The sequence below is a fragment of the Tribolium castaneum genome, chromosome 1 (assembly GCF_031307605.1).
Source record: "Tribolium castaneum strain GA2 chromosome 1, icTriCast1.1, whole genome shotgun sequence".
NCBI classification, from domain to species: domain Eukaryota; kingdom Metazoa; phylum Arthropoda; class Insecta; order Coleoptera; family Tenebrionidae; genus Tribolium; species Tribolium castaneum.
Genome location: NC_087394.1, coordinates 26554692 through 26577167, shown reverse-complemented (window position 1 = coordinate 26577167; position 22476 = coordinate 26554692). Strand labels below are relative to the sequence as shown.

The 22476-nt window shown below is 32.3% G+C and overlaps 1 protein-coding gene across 2 annotated transcripts in view; it reads left to right on the top strand.

The window, feature by feature from the left end:
* mirr (mirror) overlaps window positions 1-22476 on the top strand; it is a 43883-nt gene that overhangs the window by 739 nt on the left and 20668 nt on the right. Inside the window, exons 1-2 of one of the 2 annotated variants that reach the window (XM_966583.4) lie at window positions 6599-7135; window positions 18461-18775. In XM_966583.4, the coding sequence (XP_971676.1) occupies window positions 7097-7135; window positions 18461-18775 (354 nt within the window). In that variant the 5' untranslated portion in view covers window positions 6599-7096. Of the gene's footprint in view, window positions 1-6598; window positions 7136-18460; window positions 18776-22476 lie in introns of those variants that run through there. The other variant, XM_064359700.1, reaches the window with a different exon arrangement.

The following is a 22476-nucleotide window of genomic DNA, read 5'->3' as shown; positions in this document are numbered from 1 at the left end:
GTGTCACTAGTTAAAATCGATACGCACTTTTCGTCTCACATCACATTCGCATCTGCTGAGTCGTGAATTTTCGCTTAAAATTTTTCAAAAAGATATTACATTTTTTGTAAAATGCAATTGAAACCGTCTTTCATCACTTTACCACGTGTGAGAGATATTTGATACAGTTGAAGAAATTAAAACAAACGATGCTTAAAAAACGTTTTGTGAAAAATATGTGAAAAAAATTGTTTGAATTTTTAATTTTTATCTAACTAATTAATTTTGAGGGCTAATGTCAATGTTTTCTTTTTTTTATACAAAACATCGTTTGTTTCAGAATTACATAAGAATTTTTTTTTGTTCAGAAATGTAACACAAATTAATTAATTTTGCCAATAACAAATTGTAGAAACAATTCTGAAAAAAACATTGAGAAGCGTATAGAAAAATATAGGTAAAGTATTTAATAGCAAATGCTGAATTGTGTGTGATAAGTTTTCCGGGCTATTGCAGTAAAAATATATTTTTAGCAGATACACCACATATTATTTCGTTTGAGTATTTAATAAACTACTTTTTTAAGAAACTGGAATTTGAAGTAGTTAGACATAATACAAAATTGATTTTGTAGAAACCGTCCGAACAGTGAACGAAAAAATCAATAAAATAACTCAAAATATAGTCTGAAAAATTTATAAAACTGTCCATAAAGTGTGTTTTGTCTAATGCTTGTGTATAGTTTTTTTTTATTCATTTCCTTGGGAATTTGTTCTTAAGTCGCATTGCTGAAACCGGGCCTACAGTATGTACAGTCACGATCAAGAAGAATGACACCCTTAAACCGCAGCCACAAATCTTTTCGACATGATACAGTTAATGTGTTCGTTTATAAACTAGCTGGACATTGTTTAAACTAGCTGGACAGATTGTAAACTAGCCTATTTGTTAAAATTTATGACCTAATAGATTTTAGTCGTTCTTTTGCTATCTGGTCCGGTTGCTGGGGGTTTCATTTTTCTTGATCGTGACTGTACTATAATAATTTTGAATTGTAAGGTGTTTTTCAGACCGCGTTATTTGAAATTAATATATTTTTTATAAATATAAATATAAATGTTTTTGATGATTCCATGAAATAAGCCCACACGAAAAATGCGCACAAAAAAGCCCATAAGAAAAATGGCCACACGGAAAGAAAAAACCCACAATGAAAAAAGCCCACCCAGAAAAAAAAGCCCAAGTGTCAAAAAGCTCATACAAAATTAACTTACAGGGAAAAAACAAGCTAGCTCTACTTTCTCGAAAAAATTTGATTATCTAAATATCTCAGAAATTATATAACATATCTACCAAAATAAAAAGCGGTTTTAAGTAGTTGAAAAACTGATCATTTGTATTTTTTTCTTTAAATTTTTATCACTCGTATAACTACGCCAACTACGGTGATTCAACTGGGATAAAAAATTAAAATAAAGACTAGTTACAATTTAATTAATTAAATCATCGTCAGCAATAGGTGATAATTTTTTTTTTAAAATTACCTACATAACAAATGGAAAATGAATATTACATTTTAAAAGTTAAAAACTGGCTTGAAAGTTAAAAAAATAGCAGACTTTAAGTAGAGAAAGACAATAAAAAAGTTTATCAACGAAAAAAAAACTAGAGAAGAAATGTAGATCAATACAGCCTATACTGATTTTCTTTTTCTGTGGGTTTTTTGTAAGTGGGTATCTTTCTGTGTGAACTTTCTTCCCTGTGAGCTTTTGGTGTAAGTTTTTTCCATGTGGGTTCTTTTTACTGTGCGCTTTTTTTCGTGTGAGTTTTTTTGATGTGGGCTTTATTCTGTGTGGGTTTTTTTTCTTGTGGGCATTTATGTTTGTGGGCTATTTTCTGGTCACCGTTCTTGATGTTCTTTATTTTTGCTTTTTTCTTCTTTCTTAGCTTATGTAACAGCTTTATTTTAAAATAAAGGATATTTAATAGCCAGCAGTTTATGCATTTTGAAACTAAAGCTGGCCTTTTCTGAAATATGTTTTCTTAAATCATATTTGTTACACTGAATTACAGCTGACCTTTTCTGAAATTCATTTGCTGTTATCAGCTGAAATACGGTTGAAAAAGGTGTAGTTACTGAAAGTGATAAACCATGATATGAAAAAGAGTTTTTGGAGGAAACATTGTAATTAGATGTTTACTTGTTTACAATAGATTTGGCGAGTAGTAACCCACGTGCACCGTCCACGTGTTCGCTCAGGTACATTTCGTTTTTTTGGTTGCCTACTTTACAAATCAAACGTGTCATAATCGCTCCTATTTTCGTCCTGGCGTCGTATCCTGTCCGTGTCAACTGAAAATTCGTTTTCAGCTCGAGTCGAGCGAGCTGAAGCTCATCAATCTTCCAAAGATTAATGTTAAAACTTGAGCATGAAGTAGATCGCACATCTGACATTGTTCTATCAAGTTGGAGAGCGTGTCGACTTGTTCTAGCGTACGACGCTAAGCGGCGGTTCCGCTAACTAGCTGAGAACAAAAAGTGTACCCCCATTCCGGGCACTTTGCCCCCCTCTTTCTATACCTTGACTGTACGGTGCTGCTCCTGGCGCGATTATCAGCGGAAATCGACGCAACTTATTTTATTAACACGAACGCAAAGAGTTTTAATCTGCGTTTCTCACGTACGGTTGAACCGTTTCAGAGATTAGTTGTGTGTTTATTTCGTTCGATAAAGAGAGAAGCCGACGCTGTACAAACGGTTTGACTCCATTACGGAGAATGTCTTGATATTGTTTTTAATTAACGCAACAAGAGCGCTCATTCAGCCGTGCTGCACTTGCTGCAAGACATTCAATTCAACGGAGATAAACAAATGCTTGACTTGGCAGATGTTTAACGCATACTTGACTGTGTCAAATGAAAAAAACAATGCCAATTTTGGATCCGTAGTTCAAAAATCTGATAAAAAAAACAATCACGAAAAGCTTACAAAAATCAAATTATTTCGGTTTCGATTTAAATTATCTCGGTGGAAAGTTATGGTGTACATAAACAATATTCTAAATCATTTAATCTACCTATTGCACAAATCGATGTAATGTAGATCTATTATATTCAGTGGTTTGAAGTTGTGTAAGATTTGCGGTTTAACGTTTTGTATTAGTTTTACCACAAACTCTTGTTTTTTAATGTACCTACTTAATAATTTCTGATTCCTTTCCAAGAAAGACAAAATGTATAAGTAGGTATACAAATATAAATAATATTTACCTACTAAATAATAAACAAGGCTTTCTCTAAACATAATAATAATAATAAATTATTAATAATATTTCAATGACCTACTCCTAATAGGAGAACAAAATGGGATTAAAATTTGCAATAGCAGAATAATTATAAATAAAATTATCAAAATTGAGAAAATTCTTCTTAATTTGGTATTTTAAAAATTGCTAACAACAGCAATAACATAAATTTGAATTTTTCTGTTCTAAATGCATATTCAAGTGGAGATAGATTTTTTCATCGAGAGATTGTTAGACTGATAAATTTTGTTAATTTTAATTTTACTTATACGAAGCAGGTAGATATTCTAATAATATTCGTAAAAAGCTGATTAATTAGTTACTTACATATTAAAAGGTAAATTCATAACCGTTTGAAATGACATTGTATAAATGGTCTTATGCAAACAGAAACAATTGTTTGTCTTTCCTTTATTTTTTTTTCTTTGTGTCTAATTATTTATAATTTTTTAAAGTTGGACAGTAATCGTGCCTTAGTTTCGGTGAACTGAAATTAAATTTGATTTAATCTTGATTTTTTGATCTTTCTTTCTAATTTTATGTTTTGATACGAAATATAATTATTAGAGGTATAGGTGTCAAATAATCATACATTGAACACATACTTATTGCTGTTAACGGTGTAAAAATGTTTTTTATATTATGAATAAATTGTAATATTTATTATACAGCGTGCTCAAAAACTGGCGCACCAACTCAATGGTGTGTGGTAGAGAAGTGGTTACATATAATGGTAAAAATAGTTAAAAAAATCTTTGTATTAAAGTTATTGATAAATAAGTAATTTTAGGTAAATGATATGTGGCAACGTTGTCTAACAGTCATAATCGCAATAGAAATTGAGCAACAATAAAAATAAATTATTTTTGAAACAGATTCCTAGGAAATAATTCCCAGTGTTGGCACATCTACACATTGTGAATTTTTGGATGAATTTTATTTTTTTTTAAATTAAAAAAACTACTAAAATCTGATTTAAATAAATTTTAAAATAATTATTCATCGTTTTGTTACGGAACTATTACCTAGTATGAAACATAGAAATATAAAAAAATAATGAAAACTAAAGAAGTTAACACAATAAGTTTGTAGCTCCAGATTTTTTAAAATATAACTTTAGGAATTTTTTTAACATTTTTCCCGTAATCTGCACTTGCTTCTCAATAACGTACCACTGAGTTAGTGCGCCAGTTTTTGAGCACCCTGTATAGGTGATTATAATTTTAAGGAAGAAATTTTAACGATATAGCAGAAACTAATAGAAATCGATCTAGGATGTAGTATTTAATTGTATCAACTTGTCAACAATAAATAGGTGGGTAATTCATTTTATATTATTTTTTGCAAACTGCTGCGTTACTTTTGTTTTTCGCCGTAAGTCATAATGACAACCAATTTGTTATTTACTGTTTGTATTAGTTCATATTCAAAAACTTGAAAGAAATCCATTAAACACACTAAACCAAACTAGCTCAATACGATTTTGCTTAGAAGACCTTCTTATTTAAATTTTGAATTCAATGTAAAATGTTTTTGTGTGGATTAGTCAGTTAGTAAAAAGTCCTAAATCGGTTCATTAAATATGTATTATAAGTTTATAACTTATTACACGCGGTAATTTTTATAGTACAGTTGAAAGAATTAAAAATGTCGTGTCCATAAACCGACCTCACCTGACCTGACCTGACTTAACTGCTGTTATAGTTATAAGCAAACCATTTGCGAGAGGAAAATAATAAATCTAATATCCGAAAATCGTCTTTGTAGAACATAATTCGTAATATTTCAAAAACTAGATATCCTGCCTGCAACTGTGCTTCTGTAGTTGTGTTTTTACTTTACGGTGTAGAGCAAAAATTTGTAATGTAAAATGAAGATGGAATAATTTTTTTGTTTGGTAAATTTTGGTGCAATATTGCGGTAAAAATTCCAAACCAATTTATGGTAAAAGAGTTTTGTTGTTGTAATTATTGCAACTGAATATATCGACACATAAACATTGACGAGAAACAACCCGTTTTTTTGTCCGTAAAACAAGAACTTGTGTGCTGCTTATTAATTAATTAAATATTGTTGTTAGAATCGCTAACAAGTCCGCAATGTCCTATCTCTAGTCTCATAGTATATATCATGCCAACTTCATTCTTGATTTTTTATACTTATAGTACGATTTTTAATTTGTTTTCATTAGCAACAGTGCACTTTTATTTCATATGATGTCGAAATTTATTCATTGTCGAATTGTCAAGTTTTTTATTTTTTTATTCTTTTGTACACATTAGAAGACATTAATTGGTAAATTTTATCAACATGTATCCGTACAAAAATTATTAAATTTTGGAATGTCCAAAAACTGAATTCAAAAATTTATTTTGAAGAGCTATATATTTCGTGAAAAAAGACCCAAACGTTTTTTTTTGTCATAAGAACTTTTAATTAAGTTTGATATACTTTATCACCACCAGTGAGATTGTCTGACATCTTGTGAATCTCCCTGTAGGTGCGATGGACTTATTGTAGCAAGTACCTATAGGTAAATAAAAAAAATAATCAATGCATTGTTCTGAGTACCAATGGTCTTTTTTCCTGAGTCATGCTTTTAGTTATACTTCTGTCATTTTTAAGGTTCACCCATAAATGAGTTGTGTACGGTGGATCAACAATATAATGTCGTGTTTCCTTGTAGTAAAGATCGCACTACAGAGTTTCAACTGTAAGTCGAATGTGAACAGTGTGATCTACTACACTCGTCCACATCCGCTCCAGTTCACATTCTAAGCTTAAAATTGAAACACTGTATTCTGGTTGCGGTCTTTACTCTGAGAGACACGACACTATGGTTTTGACCCACTGTACGTCTCGTTAGAAACGAATAAAATTAAGTAGACATAAATTATTTTCAGCAAATCTGAGTCAAAATAATTTTGAATAATAAACAAATTTTTGCTAACTTTACTTAATAAGTTTCAAACGGAGAATATATAATTAGTTAATTAAATCAAGTAATAATAAATGAATTGAGTTGCGAAAAGAAGTATCGGTTGACGTAGTAATGTTTGATGTTTGGTGGCGGCGGCGTCGTCGTCGTCGGCGTTCCGGCGGTGTCTGTAGGTGCAAACACACCACGTCGGTTTGTGTGTGCTTTGCACGCGGTCGATCCATCACGCGGTCGCAGGGATTGGGCGAGACTGGAGGGCGGAGCTTGGTGCTCTTCAATCCGCCGCCGGCTCGCCCTCCAGAGGGGAAAAATGCGCCGCAGGAGGGGACAGAAAAAGAAGTAGGGCGCGATTTTTAGTGGTGGTGGATGAATCGGTGGCCGAGGGGAGGCCCCACAAAAATGTATCTCAGAAAGAGCGCTCTGCTCAGTCCCCACTCGCGACAATTTTTAACGGATCGCCGCGACTACTGCGCTTGTGTTGTGTGATCGCGACAATTTGTCGCCGTTAAAAGAATTCCGTGACATCAGTAGTCGCGTTCTGTCGGTGGCAAAAACAGGACTCGTCGGAGACGCCGACCGCAGCCCCCTCCCACTGCCCCACTCCGCTCCACCCACTGGGCAGACTCGCAAAAATCCGACCGAAAGAAGCCCAGGCCGACCGCAATTATCACCTGGTGCACCGACGTTACGGTAGCGGCGCTACCGGATTTTTCGCGACGCGGACACGTGGCGCTAGTTGATGTGAGTGGTGAGGACGGACGGACGACCACCGAATCTATTTCTTCTTGTTGCTGTGACCTAGTGCGGGTGTGCAGGAAGCCATGCTTCCTTTGGCGACGACTCAGTGAGTGCAGCAGCGACTGGGACACACACCATGTCCCAGTTTGGCTTCCGAGCATCGCCGAATACTCAGGTACTATTTCTCTTCTCACGGGGGTGTCTGCGCACACCCCGCAACGCCACCACCTACTACCACGCTTTGCTACTACTAATTACACCTAACGATGACCTTAATACCAACGCACTTAAGTCGGCACCCGGACCACACCAATTTAACCCAACTACAGAGCTTTACATAAATTTGCATCGGGACAAGACAAACTTGCAGATATTCACGACCAACCGCCGGGGATTCCCCGAAACGCAAAATTTCAGACTAATTACAACAACAACAATAACAACCCCATCAGGAACTAATACGAACTAAAAATGATAATAACAAACAATAAATCCAAAATATTTTGAAACTATTAAATAAACCACCATACGAGACTTTTTGTTCTATAACAACTACAAAAATATAAGAAGTGTAGGTAATATATCCAATTCTTTAACAGAAAAATGTCTCATTTTTTATGAACAAATCTGTTTGTGAATAGGTCCCTGTCTTTTGAAAATAAAACAAGCTTTGATAGAGCAGAAATGTCGTTTTTTTCCTACTTGTTATTTAAAAAATCGCAAATTTGTCGCCTCTAGTGGTGTAAATGCTATTTGTGGCTCCAAAAATAAACTCCATGAAGTGTTCAGAACAAGGAAATGTTACAATTTTTAAGAATGTTCAGTTGTATGGTTGGTTATGTACCTATAAATTAAAAATTAGATTTTGTATGATATGCCGACATTAAATTATAATTCAATCTGGTTACAGGGATTTTAATTAGAAAAAGATTTATGTCGAGTTGGTTCATATTTTTTACCAAATTTTTAAATAACACACCACTAACATATTTTTGAAAATAAAACAAAGTTTCATGAAAATACAGTGGTGTCTAAAAATGTAGTGAGATGTGAGAGACAAGTGTTTACAACACAGTGTTCATGTAACAATAAAGTCTCTTTTAGCGCATAATTAAATATAAAATTATTTTATAAAAAAACATCAATTTTTAGTGTATATTATGTATGCAGTTGAACTAAACTTTACCAAATAACAGTTTGTATGAGTTGAAAAATCACAAGTTCACATCGGAAGAATTTAGTTTTTTACAAATAGGCTTATAAAAATTATAATTATTTACATATAATATATTATAAGTCAAGTTTGATTGATATTGCAATCAATGATTTTTAACGGGTGTTATTAATAAATTCTTGTCAATTTTTGTCTTCTATGACAATCCAAAAGTTACACCCTGAAAATAGTCTTTGCTTTCCTAACTTATTAAGTTTTTTCTTAGCGTCCAAACTCCTAAGTTATTAAGTAAATGTTCAATGTTCAAGGCATTTTTAAGTAGGTACATACAGGCGGAATCAGTTATGCTGTATTTAAAAAAAATGAGATCTAACCAAATGCATAAAACTGCAATCTGCATATAAATGCAATTTCTAAACAATTTTTGCAAATAATATGTAACTGTTGCAAAAAACACTTTTAGATACTTTAAACTATAAACTATCTCTGGACAATATTAATTCAACCAGATATTTAAATTGCAAAAACAAGACGAGAGGTAATTTTGTAATTGAACCTCCTACTTTAAAAATGATATTTTTTAAAATGGTTTTAAACTTGAAGTACACTTCACTGAAAAAGCGTATAAGAGGTGAATGCCAATTTTGCAATTTTTTTTTGTGAAACTGATTTTTTATTATTGCTACTATGTTGCCGGTATTTTAGAGTATGATGACTGATTTCTAAACTTATTTACAACTAAATCTGCCGTCAACCTTCGCATTGACCATTCGCATTTAAGTTTGGCCACAATTTGTGCTTTTTGAATACTAGTTAATTGAGATGGAATTTCGAACTTCAAAAATCATTGTTCAAATTCAAAATCAAAACATATTTTGTGACAGTGACAATACTAACAATTTTTTGCCAAATCAACAATTAAAGATTAAATTACACAACCAAAATGAAACTGTACCTACGCTTTTTCAATGAACAGAAGTGTATTTAGATGAAGCAAATTTGACTTTATAAAATTAGGTAAATGATTAGCAAAATATGTCAGTCAGTCAATAGGTAAACGTCAGAAAGTCAAGGTAACTTTCATACTTTGTTTGACATCTATAGCTAAACAAAAGGTATGGTTAAAAGTTTTACTAGATTTTTTTTTCATAACTTTAATAATCATTGGCAATACATTTAATGAGTGTATAAAAATAATATGTGGTGTATTTTTATATCTACACAAATTAATAAATCAAATTTTTTAATCAGTGTAAAATATGTATCTACTTTATAGAGTTTAAACAGCAATGATTGATTTCGTTATAGGTAGGTATAACAAAATTACCAAAATTGTTCTAAACTCTATAAGCTCTAGGAATAGTTTCTAAAATGACGTGTTCCATTTTATTTCGTTTCACAAACGCTGGTGACGTGATAAGAAAAGAGCAGATTGCAGCGCCATTAACCCAATTAAAATCAACTCAAAATTATCATCTTATTATTTTTTAACGACCGTCATCATTGTCCGCAATTATCCTGCTGCAGAATGGCCATAATTAGTTCGACAACGACTTGCGCCTCACCGACGTGTGTAAACACTTGTGAGAAAACGGTATCAAAACGTTGGAAATGTATTGTTGGCAAGAGTTTATCTCAATTGGAAAGAGTAGGCGGTTTTGTTAATAGAAGTTGATGAGTCAGGTGGAAAACGCCTTTTAACTTCCGACACTTTCCGCTAAACGCCTACAAAACAGCTTCGAATTGTGCAAAATTTTGATTAATTAGAACCGAAGGGGAATTAAAGAAATACAGCTGTGGCGAGTTAGGTTTCACGTCAGGTATTATTGTAAGCAGCGCGTTTAAAAAGCATTTCCTGCGATCAAAATACCGATAAGCTCACGTTGATATATTATGCTTATTACGATTCGAAAAATGTGGACGAAAGCGGGAAAAACGCAATTTTTGATGGTTGTGTTTAGCTGCCAATTAGTTCAGAGACGTGAGCTGGCGTTAATTTCATTCAATGATTTTAGTACGTGGCGCAAAAGTATAAACTTGTGAAGTGGTGTTTACCTATTGCTTGTCGCTCCTATTTAAATGTGTGTATTTGTCTTGAGACAACAACACTGAACAAATAGGTTTTTGTTGAGTGGAGAAAAAGGGAATTAATATTAATGTGCGTGCGTGCTTCAAATCCAATCAAGCGGCTAATAAATTTGCGGATTATAATGATTTATAAGTAAGTCAATAAATATAAATGTAGCATTAATTATCGGCTATTAGTTTGGCTAGTTGTAACACTGATTGCGACCGTTTTAAGTAGTAAATAACCCAGCACGTGAATCATAAGCGATTTTCGACGGTTTGGCGCGTCCATGTTTGGCAGCGAAAAAATCCCTAATTAAAGCCAACTGTAAAGCGAGTTCATTTTCATTTTAGATTAATTAAATGCAAGAAAAACGGTAGCAATTAATGTAACAACAAAGTTACCACTGGGTTACAGCCAAGTCATCACTAATACCATGTCACGTAGACAGTTTTAAAATTAATTATCATTTTGTTGTAAAACGTCCTTGTTACCATTAATTAAAATATAAAAACGCTCCACATTGCATTCAATATTTATGATCGCGAGCAGTTTTCCAAACTTGTTCTTCGGGGACGTTTTTTGCCGTCGCAATGGCCAACGCACGACCATCCACCAAATATGCCCAAAAACAATCGATCATGGGCCCCCAGCCTGCGTGATTTATAACGATTTAATATTTATTTTGATGGGTGAAATTCGGCGTTACTAACACTCACGGAGGGTTCAACCATCTGCTGAATTATATTTAATGGCAGGGACGGGAACGGCCTTCCGCCGAGGGCCACAAGGGCCGCTCTCGCTCGCGCACTTGCCTTTTGTCAGACGAATTGCTTTTTACTGCTTTTCTATGAGACACTAAATCTCGCATTCGCCAAATTTAGGTAATCGCATGCGGTTTTAAGCGCTCATTAATATTAGCAATGCCGAATATCTGGCACGTGTCAATGCCACAGCGTTGTTACAACAGGACCCGAATTATTTTCTGGGCGAAAATTCAAATTCACACACAAAAAACTTATTACGTATTTAGTTCGTCCCGGGCATGATAAATGTGAAAATAAATTAAACCTGTGATGTTATTCCCATTGTTTGCGCTTCAAAATTAAAAATTCACAGCAGATATGTTAATTTCATAACTGAAACACGGCTTGATAAGGGTTTTTATTTAAACTAACTGTGAAACATAACGAAAAATACTATTTACACAAGTAATACAAGCGAGACAATAAAAATGTAATAATGCAAATATCGCGAATACATTTGCAAATTTAACGCGCGTCACGGTTGTAGTTTTTGGAATTTTTCTTAACAAAAAACACAAGTGACCATTTGCTGATCGCTGCATTTAATTAAATTAACGTAGTGTGAAACCTCATTACAAATATGTATCCGCCGGTTATAATTATCAAATTCCGGCATTTGCATAAAAAACCGATTAATTAATAAGGCAATGGCATTTTTTTGGTAATGAGAAGTTGATGGATCTTCAATTGGTCGCGAAATAAGTGTGTCAAATGCAGGAATTCGTATGAATATTGATTGCCAAAGTCTAGACGCGTATACCAAGGTAAACCATCGCAGCTACGACTTTATTAGTTCCCTTCCAGTTAAATTAAAAATTTGAATAATTCATTCTAAGCACATTATGTATGCTTTCTTAGCCGGAGGAAGCTATAAATAATGTTAATAAGGATAGAACAGTGTAATCTAATATATTTCAAACATTTTATACAAATACACACAGCGAGGCATTCCATCTAAAGGTGTTAAACATTAGGCGAAGAATTAATTTTACGAAACAAGATCGAATAAATGTCACTGATCCTAAATCATGCCACGAGAGCTTTTTCAGACTGGTGAAATCGCGTATAATCCGGCGATAAATCATTCTCCGTCATTGCTACCGTTTGATCTGCAGTTTGAATCACGTTACCATAACTAAATTTATACGTGTTTCGTGAATTATGACACCGGAGGAGCACTTTTTACTCTCACGCGACTGTCTGTGAAATACGATCGTGGGCTGATAGGAGGAGGAGGAATTTGACTGATAATTAACTCGGAAAAAACAAGTGATTCTTATATTCTAGTTAAATGAACTGGATGAGAACAAGAAAGTTAAATTTGAATCTCATTCGAATTTGTTACTAATTTAAATGTAATTAAATAATTAAATATATGGAGCAAATTACTTATGAAACCAGAACAAATCTTTATTAACATGTTTATTTTTTCTCGAAAACTGCTTAGAAACTGTATTTTTGTGGTTATGAAGACAAGTGAAAGAATTAACTACTGGGGATTGTGGTAAATGTTTAGATATTCTTGACCAAAAAAAAAACTACAAAAATGTTTTGCAGAAATCAAAAATTTATTTAGACACAATTTCAAATGTTTACTAGTATTTTTGCGCAACTTTTAATGCTATTTTGAGGGACCTTATAAATATTATAAAATTAGGTTTTTAATACTAATAAATGTCCAAGAATTAGGTATTAGGTATTATTAGTTTTAGCGAATTCAATTCTAATTATGTATCTGTGATTTTTTACTTTTTATTTAGAACTCTTTAAATTAAAAGCAAAAGTTCGAATTTAAGTCTGTTTTCATATTTTGAAAAAAAATTTTTAACTAATCTAAAAATTGTTTTTTGTGTTTCTTTGTTTTTGTCTATAAATTTTGTTAAAAAAATATTTTTTTTGTTAAGGGTCAGGCAGAAGTAATGGAATCATGCATATTTGTCTAAACTATATTTATTTTACAAAAAGAATATTTAACAAGTCCATTAAAAAGAGTAACATTTTTTGAAAATCCTAATTTTTTAGTTATGGAATTTTGATTAATGGTGTTTTTTTAGGTTTTTTTTGCTATAAAAATGATTTCTAACTAAATAATATTGTCTTTGAAACCAGTGTCTTGTTTTATAAAAGTAGCGTTCCGAGCTCCTCACAAAAATTTTCTACAGCAGGGTGCCATTTCAAATGTTAAAATTTTAACTCGATAATTATTCATATTTTTTGCACAACTTATAATGTTATTTTGATATAAAATCCGCCGAATATTATACAATGGGTTTTTAATAAATGGAAAATACAGAAGACTTGGGATTTTTATTTTGTAAACCTGTTTCTAAAAATTACAAATGTCTAAAGAATCGTTATTATATCAGATATTTTTAGATTTGATGAATCCAATTATAATTAATTACCTGTGATTTTTTTACTTTTAAATTAGAACTTTTTAAATTAAAAGCAAAAGTTTGATGTTCGGTCTGTATTCATATTTTGAAAAAAGCTCGTTTTTAATTAAATGTCAAAATTTGATTGAGAAAATACTTAGTTTTTATGAGTTTTTAGTTTTTATCTCTGTAATTTGTTGAAAATCTAAACAGGATTCCTGCAATTTTGTTTAATGGCACCACTTTTTTAATTTTTTTATGCTGTAAAAATTGTTTAACTAACTAAATAATCTTATCTTTAAAACCAGTGTGTTTTTTAATAAAAGTAGTGTTCCGAGCTCTTCACAAATTTTTTTCATAGTAGGGTGGCATTCCAAAAATTAAAATTTTGCACAACTCGGTAATTAAAAGGAGTTCCAAAACATTATCACATTTTAAGGGATTTGATAATGTACTAACTATTTACAGTTAATAGTAATTTAGACAAAAATGATTTGCAGGGCAAAAGTATGGGTTTTTGTTGATTTTTTTTCTTTTATGAGTTGTGTGGCATTTCTTTCCCTTGAAAGTGTTGTTTTTGAATAGGTAGGATAGATATTATATTGTATCTAAGAAGTAAGTAAAATAGAATGAAAATGAAATCCAATATTACAAAAAATAATAATTTAACAAAAAATATGTCTAAAAAAAGTTATAAACAATTGTTAAAAATGTGTGTAATTTCTTTGATATTAAGAGCATTTTCAGCTTTAATTTAAAAATTGTCACTTTTAACATGTTCCACAACCAGACACCCTTATTTAATTGCTTTATTTTCATCTCCTATGATTATTTTGTATTCTCGTCAACTTCTTGATAAAAATCAGAGAAGATAGATATTGCAAATCTGCATTTCTTATTCTTAGTATTTAATTCCAACACTTTACGACCACACATTCCATCTCCAAAACAAAAATTCTTAGCGGTACCAAAATTCCTCTCTGTCTTTGTGTTTTATCTAAACTTTTTTAGACGATTATTTTGTTGACTTTTAATGGCATTTTTTCCAAAATAAATGAAAGACTGGAACTGCCAACTTTTTTGTGGTACTTATTACCTGTTTAAAACGACGTCACATTTTATTGAATTATTTTTTAAATAAGACTGACAAAATTGTAAAATAGTTATTAATGATTATATCTTTCATCTAATTTTGCGAGAAAACGCGATGTTGGCGTTTTTATAGTTTTGAAACAACTAATATTTTAACGTTAAGCTTTTAAACGGGTTTTAATTAAACTCCTAGATACTTAACATTTTTGCTTAAAATCTCTTTATTTATCACAATTTCGAAATTTTCTACAAAAAATTAGGTGTTGACAACGTTGGGCCAACTTCTCAAAAGAGTAAAAATTAAGGAGTTTTCTTTTAAGTTAAACTAAATAGAAGAATAGGTATAGGGAAATATTTTCCGTTAATATTTTGGTTTTGTGTTTTTATTTTCTAAAGAAATTTTTAAGTAGGTGGCTAACGCAGATTAATTCACTCTAAATAGACACAGTGCGTCCAAGAATGTTCAAAATTGAATCGTTCACTAGAAATGAATGACAAATGTCTCTGGGCTTTGGAATCCATATTTTGAATTCGGGCAGCTGTCCCTGAAGAGGTCGTAATAGTTTCCAAAACACGTCGGTGGAAATAAAGGCGGGCACGGCCCCGTCGATTGTGCGAAATCTCCCCTCGACGCTCCCTTTCACCTATCGTTAAAGCGTCATCCTATCTACCCTAAAGCATCTTACCCAACTGGATGAGAGTAGACGTTAAATTATCTCAAATTACACTAACGTGTTATTCGGTGTTTGGTTTATGATTTGCGCCTTTCTACAAAACGTTACAAGAGTCAAAATGGCGTGTCGGTTGCGCCTCAACTCGGTACTGTGTGATACTCGGTGAGCTGTAATAACCGCATTATTTATTTACCCCGGGGATGTGCACTCATGCGATCTCGTATTCGTTCGCCATTATTAAAAATAAATCTGCTTTTTGGGCCTGGCTCTGCCCTCCTCCCACCCGGCGACGTAATGTGTTTATTAATTTATTGATGAAATTTTCAAGTCGTTCCCACGGATTATTAATAGCGGCTAAATGAACCATTTATCTTTTGCAGGATGTGCACATTTGAACTAGTAAAAATATTTACATTTGTAGAGAGTCATCGCTAATTAATTTGATCGGGAATTTTGCTTCAAAAGGAATGGGAAAATAAACAGCGATTTTGTTTTCTGTGGTGGTATCACTGCACAAGTATTCATATCGTTTTTGTACTAAACTTGTAATTACGTTAATTACCAATCCATACAGTAGCAACGCTCGTACATTAGCTGGTAATTAAATAAACTTGGTAGAAGAATAATTTGTTTCGGTACATAAACATGAGGTTTTATGTGCATAACTAGGAGATTTTATTGGCAAAAAATTGCGTTGATGAAACATCATAAATCTGCTACAGAGTTTAATTAGTCCTTTTTGCTAATTTTTTATTCCGCATTTTAGATTAATACAATCAAAATATTTATATCCAGCGCTTGTATTGTTTTTGACTCACCCCATTGTAGCAAAAACTGCGAAGGGGGCTACGACACGTTGTTCCATCCACACTGTTGACGAATCTCTGGGTGCCTGAAACAAATAAAAATTTTGAAAAAAAAATTAAATAAATTTTGTCTTTCGAAAATTATCAATCACAGCACAACGATCTTTGTTGCAAAAGAAAATAAAAAATAGAAAGGCAATGGAAAAAAGAAAATAAAAGGGCTTTCCAGCGATGTTGCACAACTTAATGGGATTATGTTTAAAAATTGTGGAGTTATTGCTACTGAAAATCAAAAATTGGAAAAATCAAACATTTTAAAATCTATTGACGTTTTGTTGCCGTTTTAGGAACTATAAAGTGTTTTAAAGGCCTACAACGAGTTTTTTATTTTTTTATTTTTGGACCATTATAATTTATGGCAAAAAATCAAAAACAGACGTGATTTAAAAAATTAGAAGACAGAATTTGTGGATTGAACCGGAGAACAAACTGTTCTGTTCTTTTACTTTTAACATGCTTCTTCTGTTGTCCGGAGCAGCTCCGGATTTCCTCTTGGAGATAATTTGAAGCGCAATGTAATATTTTTTTTTAGTTTTTCTTTAAGTCTTATAGTTTCCGAAAAAAAATGCACTAAAACGTGCAAAAAGTTTTCACTGTTTGAACGCCGATTATGTCGAAAATAAAAGATTTATAAGACAAAAAGTTTTTCCATCGTAAAGAGCATATCAAAATCTATCAGTCTATCACATAAAAGGGATTTCAATCGAAGGTTTTTTTAACCTTATAAAATTTCAATTTTTTCTATTTTTTTTAGTTAGCTACTTACTTAAACTATTCAAAAAATGGAACTATGTATTATTTTAATGCACACCTACGTAGAATGATCTGGGGAATCTATAAAAAAATATAAATTTACCTGTTTTTACGTAAACAGTGTAGAAACAGAGTAATGTAATTGCAAAAAAATTGTTACTATTATAAGTAGGTATATTTTTAACTCCGAAATAGTAGAATAAGATTTGAAAAACACTAGAATAATTTCTCTGTTAAATAAAATTTAATTGTAACAACAAATAAGAATGTCGTAAGCACGTCAATGAAAAACGTCACATTCCTAGGTCACTTTAGACTACCATCATGTTATTTGATTTTACTTTAATTTTGATGAAAATTTTAATTCGAAGGTCTTTTATTTGATCAATTCTACGGAAATGATTTGAGCAAGAGATATAATTTTAAAAGGTTATGAAAACTCCAACTGTATCGTATTAATTCTCGGCATAAAAATGTAACATTTAATAAACCACCTGAGTGTAGAAAAACTATGAATAAGAGGGCAATTAGTGATTTGGTAATAGTTCATATAAACTTTTATTATAAGCTAATGCAGAAATAGAAGATTTACTTAGAGTTTTACAAAAAACAACAATTATGACGACTAAGAAAATGAACATAATTTAAATTATTATTATTCTTGTTTGTGGTAGAATAGATGACGAAAACATTTGGAGAAAAATTAATTGAGCAATATATACTACGTGATTAAATATGACGACGAAAATTAAAATAAACAGTTAATTAATATCATTTATAATAAAAAAATGTCAAAATATAAATTTTATTCACAAAATAAAAGTTATTTGCAATTAATTATTAAATTTAGTGTATGTGAAGTAGTTTTTATAGCGATATTCAACATTACACTATAACCACAACTCACAAATTCTAAAAAGAGTGAAGATTTCAAGTCTTCTTGACAAGAAATCTTGATTCTTGATCATTGCTTCTTGTCTTGACTTGAAATTATTAACTCAGCTTTTGTCTTAATTCTTGACAATACTAAGACAAGAATAAAAACATTTTTTTATTTTATATGGCGTTTCGTTGTTATTCTATCCCACTTACCTACCAATTTTCTCGAAAACTGTTACTCGGAGAAGAATGTTTTTTCAAACGAAACTTATTGGAGTTACTATTAATAATCCCCGAATTATTGGCGTATAATTTCCAGATAACAGAAATCGCCCACAATTTTGAATAAATAAAAAATTCTAATATGGCGCAAATGACTTTTTGGCACTCTTACAAGTTACAAAAAAAGTTTTAAATTTCTCAAAAATAGTAAACGTGTTCAACGCCGAAATGTGCTTGATCTAAAATCAAAAGCCATACACGATACAATCGGTTAAAATGTTCTACGACACATATTTTTGCTATAATGTGCTATTTACAGCAAACCTGGGCGCTTATACCTTGAACTAGGAACCCTAGTTATACTGTAATTCATTCATAAAGTGACCCCGAATTGTCATTTTCTCATTTTTTTGACCTCTAGTTACTGAACAGATCGCCAATTTGAATCAGCCAGTGTTATTTCAGTGTACTGATCGATTTTGAATTTCGTGGAACCCGTCGACCTATCTCTATGCGTGTTCCAAGTCAGCCGTACATATCTGTTAGATTTCCGCTTTGGATAAAAATCCTGAGCTGAGTATATTGTTGCAGAGTGCAGTATCGTCGGGACCTAGTCAGCCTTCACCTCCTCCTTCAAGCATGGCAGTAACCTCTTCGGCTCCAACTCCGGGAAGTCCGCCCGCTCCGTCTCAAAGATGCTGTGATACCGGCAGACCTCTTTTCACCGACCCGCTAACCGGTCAAAGTGTGTGCTCGTGTCAGTATGAACTTTTAGGATATCAAAGATTAGCCGGCGGAGTCCCGGGCCTCCCGGCCCTCTCCATGTACAGCGCGCCCTATCCCGAAGGAATGGCGGCCTACTTCCCAGCGCTGGGGGCCGACCAAGCCCCCTTCTACACTTCGACGGTAAGTCAGACAGCTGCCGCAAATTTATGGAAAAATTTCGCCACTAAACTTAATCCGTCGATTAAATTTATTACCACTTAATAATGCAGTAAATGTGGCGCTAATGGATGTTTAAAATGGGCATATGGGTTGTTTTTCTAACACCGTGAATAATCAACGGCGGAACCGTAACTGGGTCAAAACTGGACAATAAAGGAACTGTTGGCTTATACGATTCTTACTTTGTATGGTAATTAACAATTAACATAATTTTCGGCGATTCAATGTAAAGCATGCTAAGCTTCAAGAATGCCAAATTTAATAAGGACACGAAATGCTAATTTGCCAAATTCCGAATTCAATTACAACAGAAGTGTAAACAAGACTTCTCGAACAAATCATATCGGCGAAAATTTTTGCATTGAATGGAACGGTTTAATTCACTTTTGCAACAACGTATTGGCGACCTAGTCTGGTGTTACTAAGATTAATTTGTTCACTAGTTAATGCCGCGATTAACCTATTTGTTGGACTTCTAAATCTGATTACCAACTCTGTTATTGAGTTATTTTCTGTACTGAAGTACGGTGTGTTGTTACGTTCTGCAAAAATATTTTTGATGTTTGGATCAGTTGTAATTGATTGGACAGTCAACGGTTGTAATATAAACAGAAACAAAATTGATTAAATAGTTTGGTTGTTATGCACAGTTCGTAATTAGATAAATAATACATACAAAGTCACATTGTTTTGCTTCAAATGAACAATGATTTACCATCGGTAATGTAATGCCATATTGTTATGACATGACCGTTCCCAAAACTTTTATAAATTTTAAAATCCTAATTTGTAAGCAAAAATATTCTCCTCTGATAGAAAAACATAATTTTTTAGTGCATCTTTCAATTAAAAGCTTTTTTAATTTTTTTTGATTTTTTATTTATTGTTTTTTAATTTTTACTTATTCTAAACGTCTTTTCCTCTGTGATTTAGTTTCCCCGAATTATTGTTTTGCTGATTTGTGCAAACTTGTTTAGTGTATGTGATAGAAAACAGTTGTTAGCATTGAAAGCACATCCTAACCTTTGTTCGATGTCTATACTCTATCGTTTAAGATAAATGAATTTTAAAAAAAATAGCGACATTTGTTTGTAACAAAACATAAAAAAATAATTACGTATTAATATATTTTCCAATGACCAACATACCGTTATTAATATTGGTATAAGTTACGGTATGTATACATCGAAAACCCATTTGCAAAAATAACCACAACTTCAAAACCCCATTTAACCTTTTTAGGTGGCATTTAACCACATAGGATTGCATTGTCACGAAGATCAAGTAAATATGCAAAATTTCAATTTGTTTGGACAACAGAAACCCTTTCAAATTTGGCTCCAAAAATATGAAACAGACAGACAGACAACAAAGCAAGTTGAATAAAAGCTTTTAAAAATGAATTTTTCGAAAATGTAAAACGTATTTTACACAGAAAAAAAAGTGTAAAAGTGGATCTGTAATGCTAATGTGTTATTTTTCTTGTTTTTATGGATCGAAAATATTTTCCAATGAGAAAAACTGCTTAATTTGGAAAGTGTTTGTACAACTTGAAAGATTTTGTCAAAACAAGACCGAAAAACAAATTTTTGCCTTCTTCTAGCTGATATGTCAAAAACGAGCTGAAAAATGATCATTTTAGAAAGTTTTTTTTTTACAGGAAATTGCAATGTTAGGACCCGTCTTATTTTAAAAAAATTTAGCTGCGGTAAATATTTCTGACAAAAAATTGTTTGCGCCTTTTTTCACGAGATTTAGTTCTTCAAAGCCTAAATTTTGGGTTAACTTTTGCCCCTTCACAATATATTTTTTTGAATTTAATTCCGGAAATGGTGGATTTTGTATAATTAACAAAAAAAATCGCTAATTTGTGTCTTGTGGTAAAACAATTAACAAATTTGCAAATCTGACAATAAATTAAATCCGACAACAATTCATAAGGTTGTTTAGAGAAGAAATAAAAAAATAGCTAATCATCGATTTTAAAATAAAAAATGCAGCAGAAATGAGCTTTTGGCTCGAGAATGTGGCAGCGTTTGTTGTAGATCTCTCTAGCGCAAACGGGGTGACCACAACACAAGTTCTAAATGAAACAGTATTAATATACCAGCAGCGAGTGGGTTTAAAGACAATCCAAATAGCATGTAAACATGTGTTCCGTCCTGAAAGTTTGATTGGGTCTAGCCTTGCTAGAGTTGGTGATTAGTGGCAGACATCATGTCCTGATATCTATCCACTTTGCCAACTCATTATCCTCCCTTTTGGAGCAAAAATGTTGACATGTATTTTTGTATTGACGCAACCACAAACAAGACATTCTCTGTGATTAACAGCAGTCAAAGCAAGGTAACGAACAACATTTAAAATAATTTAAAGGCCAAACACATAACGCTTCGTACGGTTGGCTATAAAGAGGAGAGCTGTCAGGGCCATTGTTAAACCACAAGCATCTCGTGATTAATATAATAATCCGTAATGAAGTTATATAGACACGTCCCAATCCTGATTTATGACAAAACACATTTCATTTTGTATAATCTTCAGGCGTGTTTATATACAAGACTCCTCTCGCGGTTAATCCCTTGGGCCAAGATTTACAATGAACACATTCATATTCATAGAGCGAGCTTGGACACATAATTAAATTTTAACTGTCATGTTAACTAAATTATTCCGTTTTGTCCGTTCTCACACAGACTCAAGATTCAGTTAAGAGACGCCTTAATTACACTTTTATGTCCACGCGGGAAGCTATTCTTTTATGGAACGTACTGTTGTTTACTTAAAATTATACACGGGTACAGTTCGCTGCTATTGACTTATAATTAACGGTAGTTGGAGATGGATGTTAATTGGGATTTCTTAGGCACGCAACAAATTAATTAGATGAGAGCTCCAACAGATAAGCGGATTTAAAAAGGATTAATTAGAAACAAATAATTATCGAGTGCAAGAGACGCGATGAGGAAACAACGCGAAAACCAAACTCTAGGAGAAAGTTAAGAACTCTTATCCAAGGGAAAATTGACTAAATTCAAACTCATAAACTCATTTCACAGTCAGAAAAACTGACGAAAATCGAAAAGCAAAACTTCGTATTTGGAACTTTCAGATTCGGATGCCAAAATATACAGGCCGTTCGAAGACAATCTCTAACGTATTATTTTTTACCTACCATATCCCAAAATTTAATAAACAGAAGTCAGTGTTTGTTATTTAAGATTTCATGTCTTTCTCCATGCATGTGAAACAACTTTCAAGCAAAGCTTGTCCTAAACTAACGTTACTAATAATAATTTCTTGCATAAATACCATAAGGAAATGTAGAAAAATTTTCAAAAAATTCAAAAGCATGGCCCCTTTAAGAGACTGATTTCTTTGTGACTATTATTAGTTTTCCTAAACTAACGTTACTAATAATAATTTCTTGCATAAATACCATAAGGAAATGTAGAAAAATTTTCAAAAAATTCAAAAGCATGGCCCCTTTAAGAGACTGATTTCTTTGTGACTATTATTAGTTTTTGAGATATACAGCGTGTTAGGTAATGGTTTAGATAGAGAATGGCAAGACAAGTCTATTAAACAAAATTTATGTAAATCAAAAATACATAGTTTTAAAAAAATCGTTCTGAAATTAAATTTTGGGAACTGCTGAACTA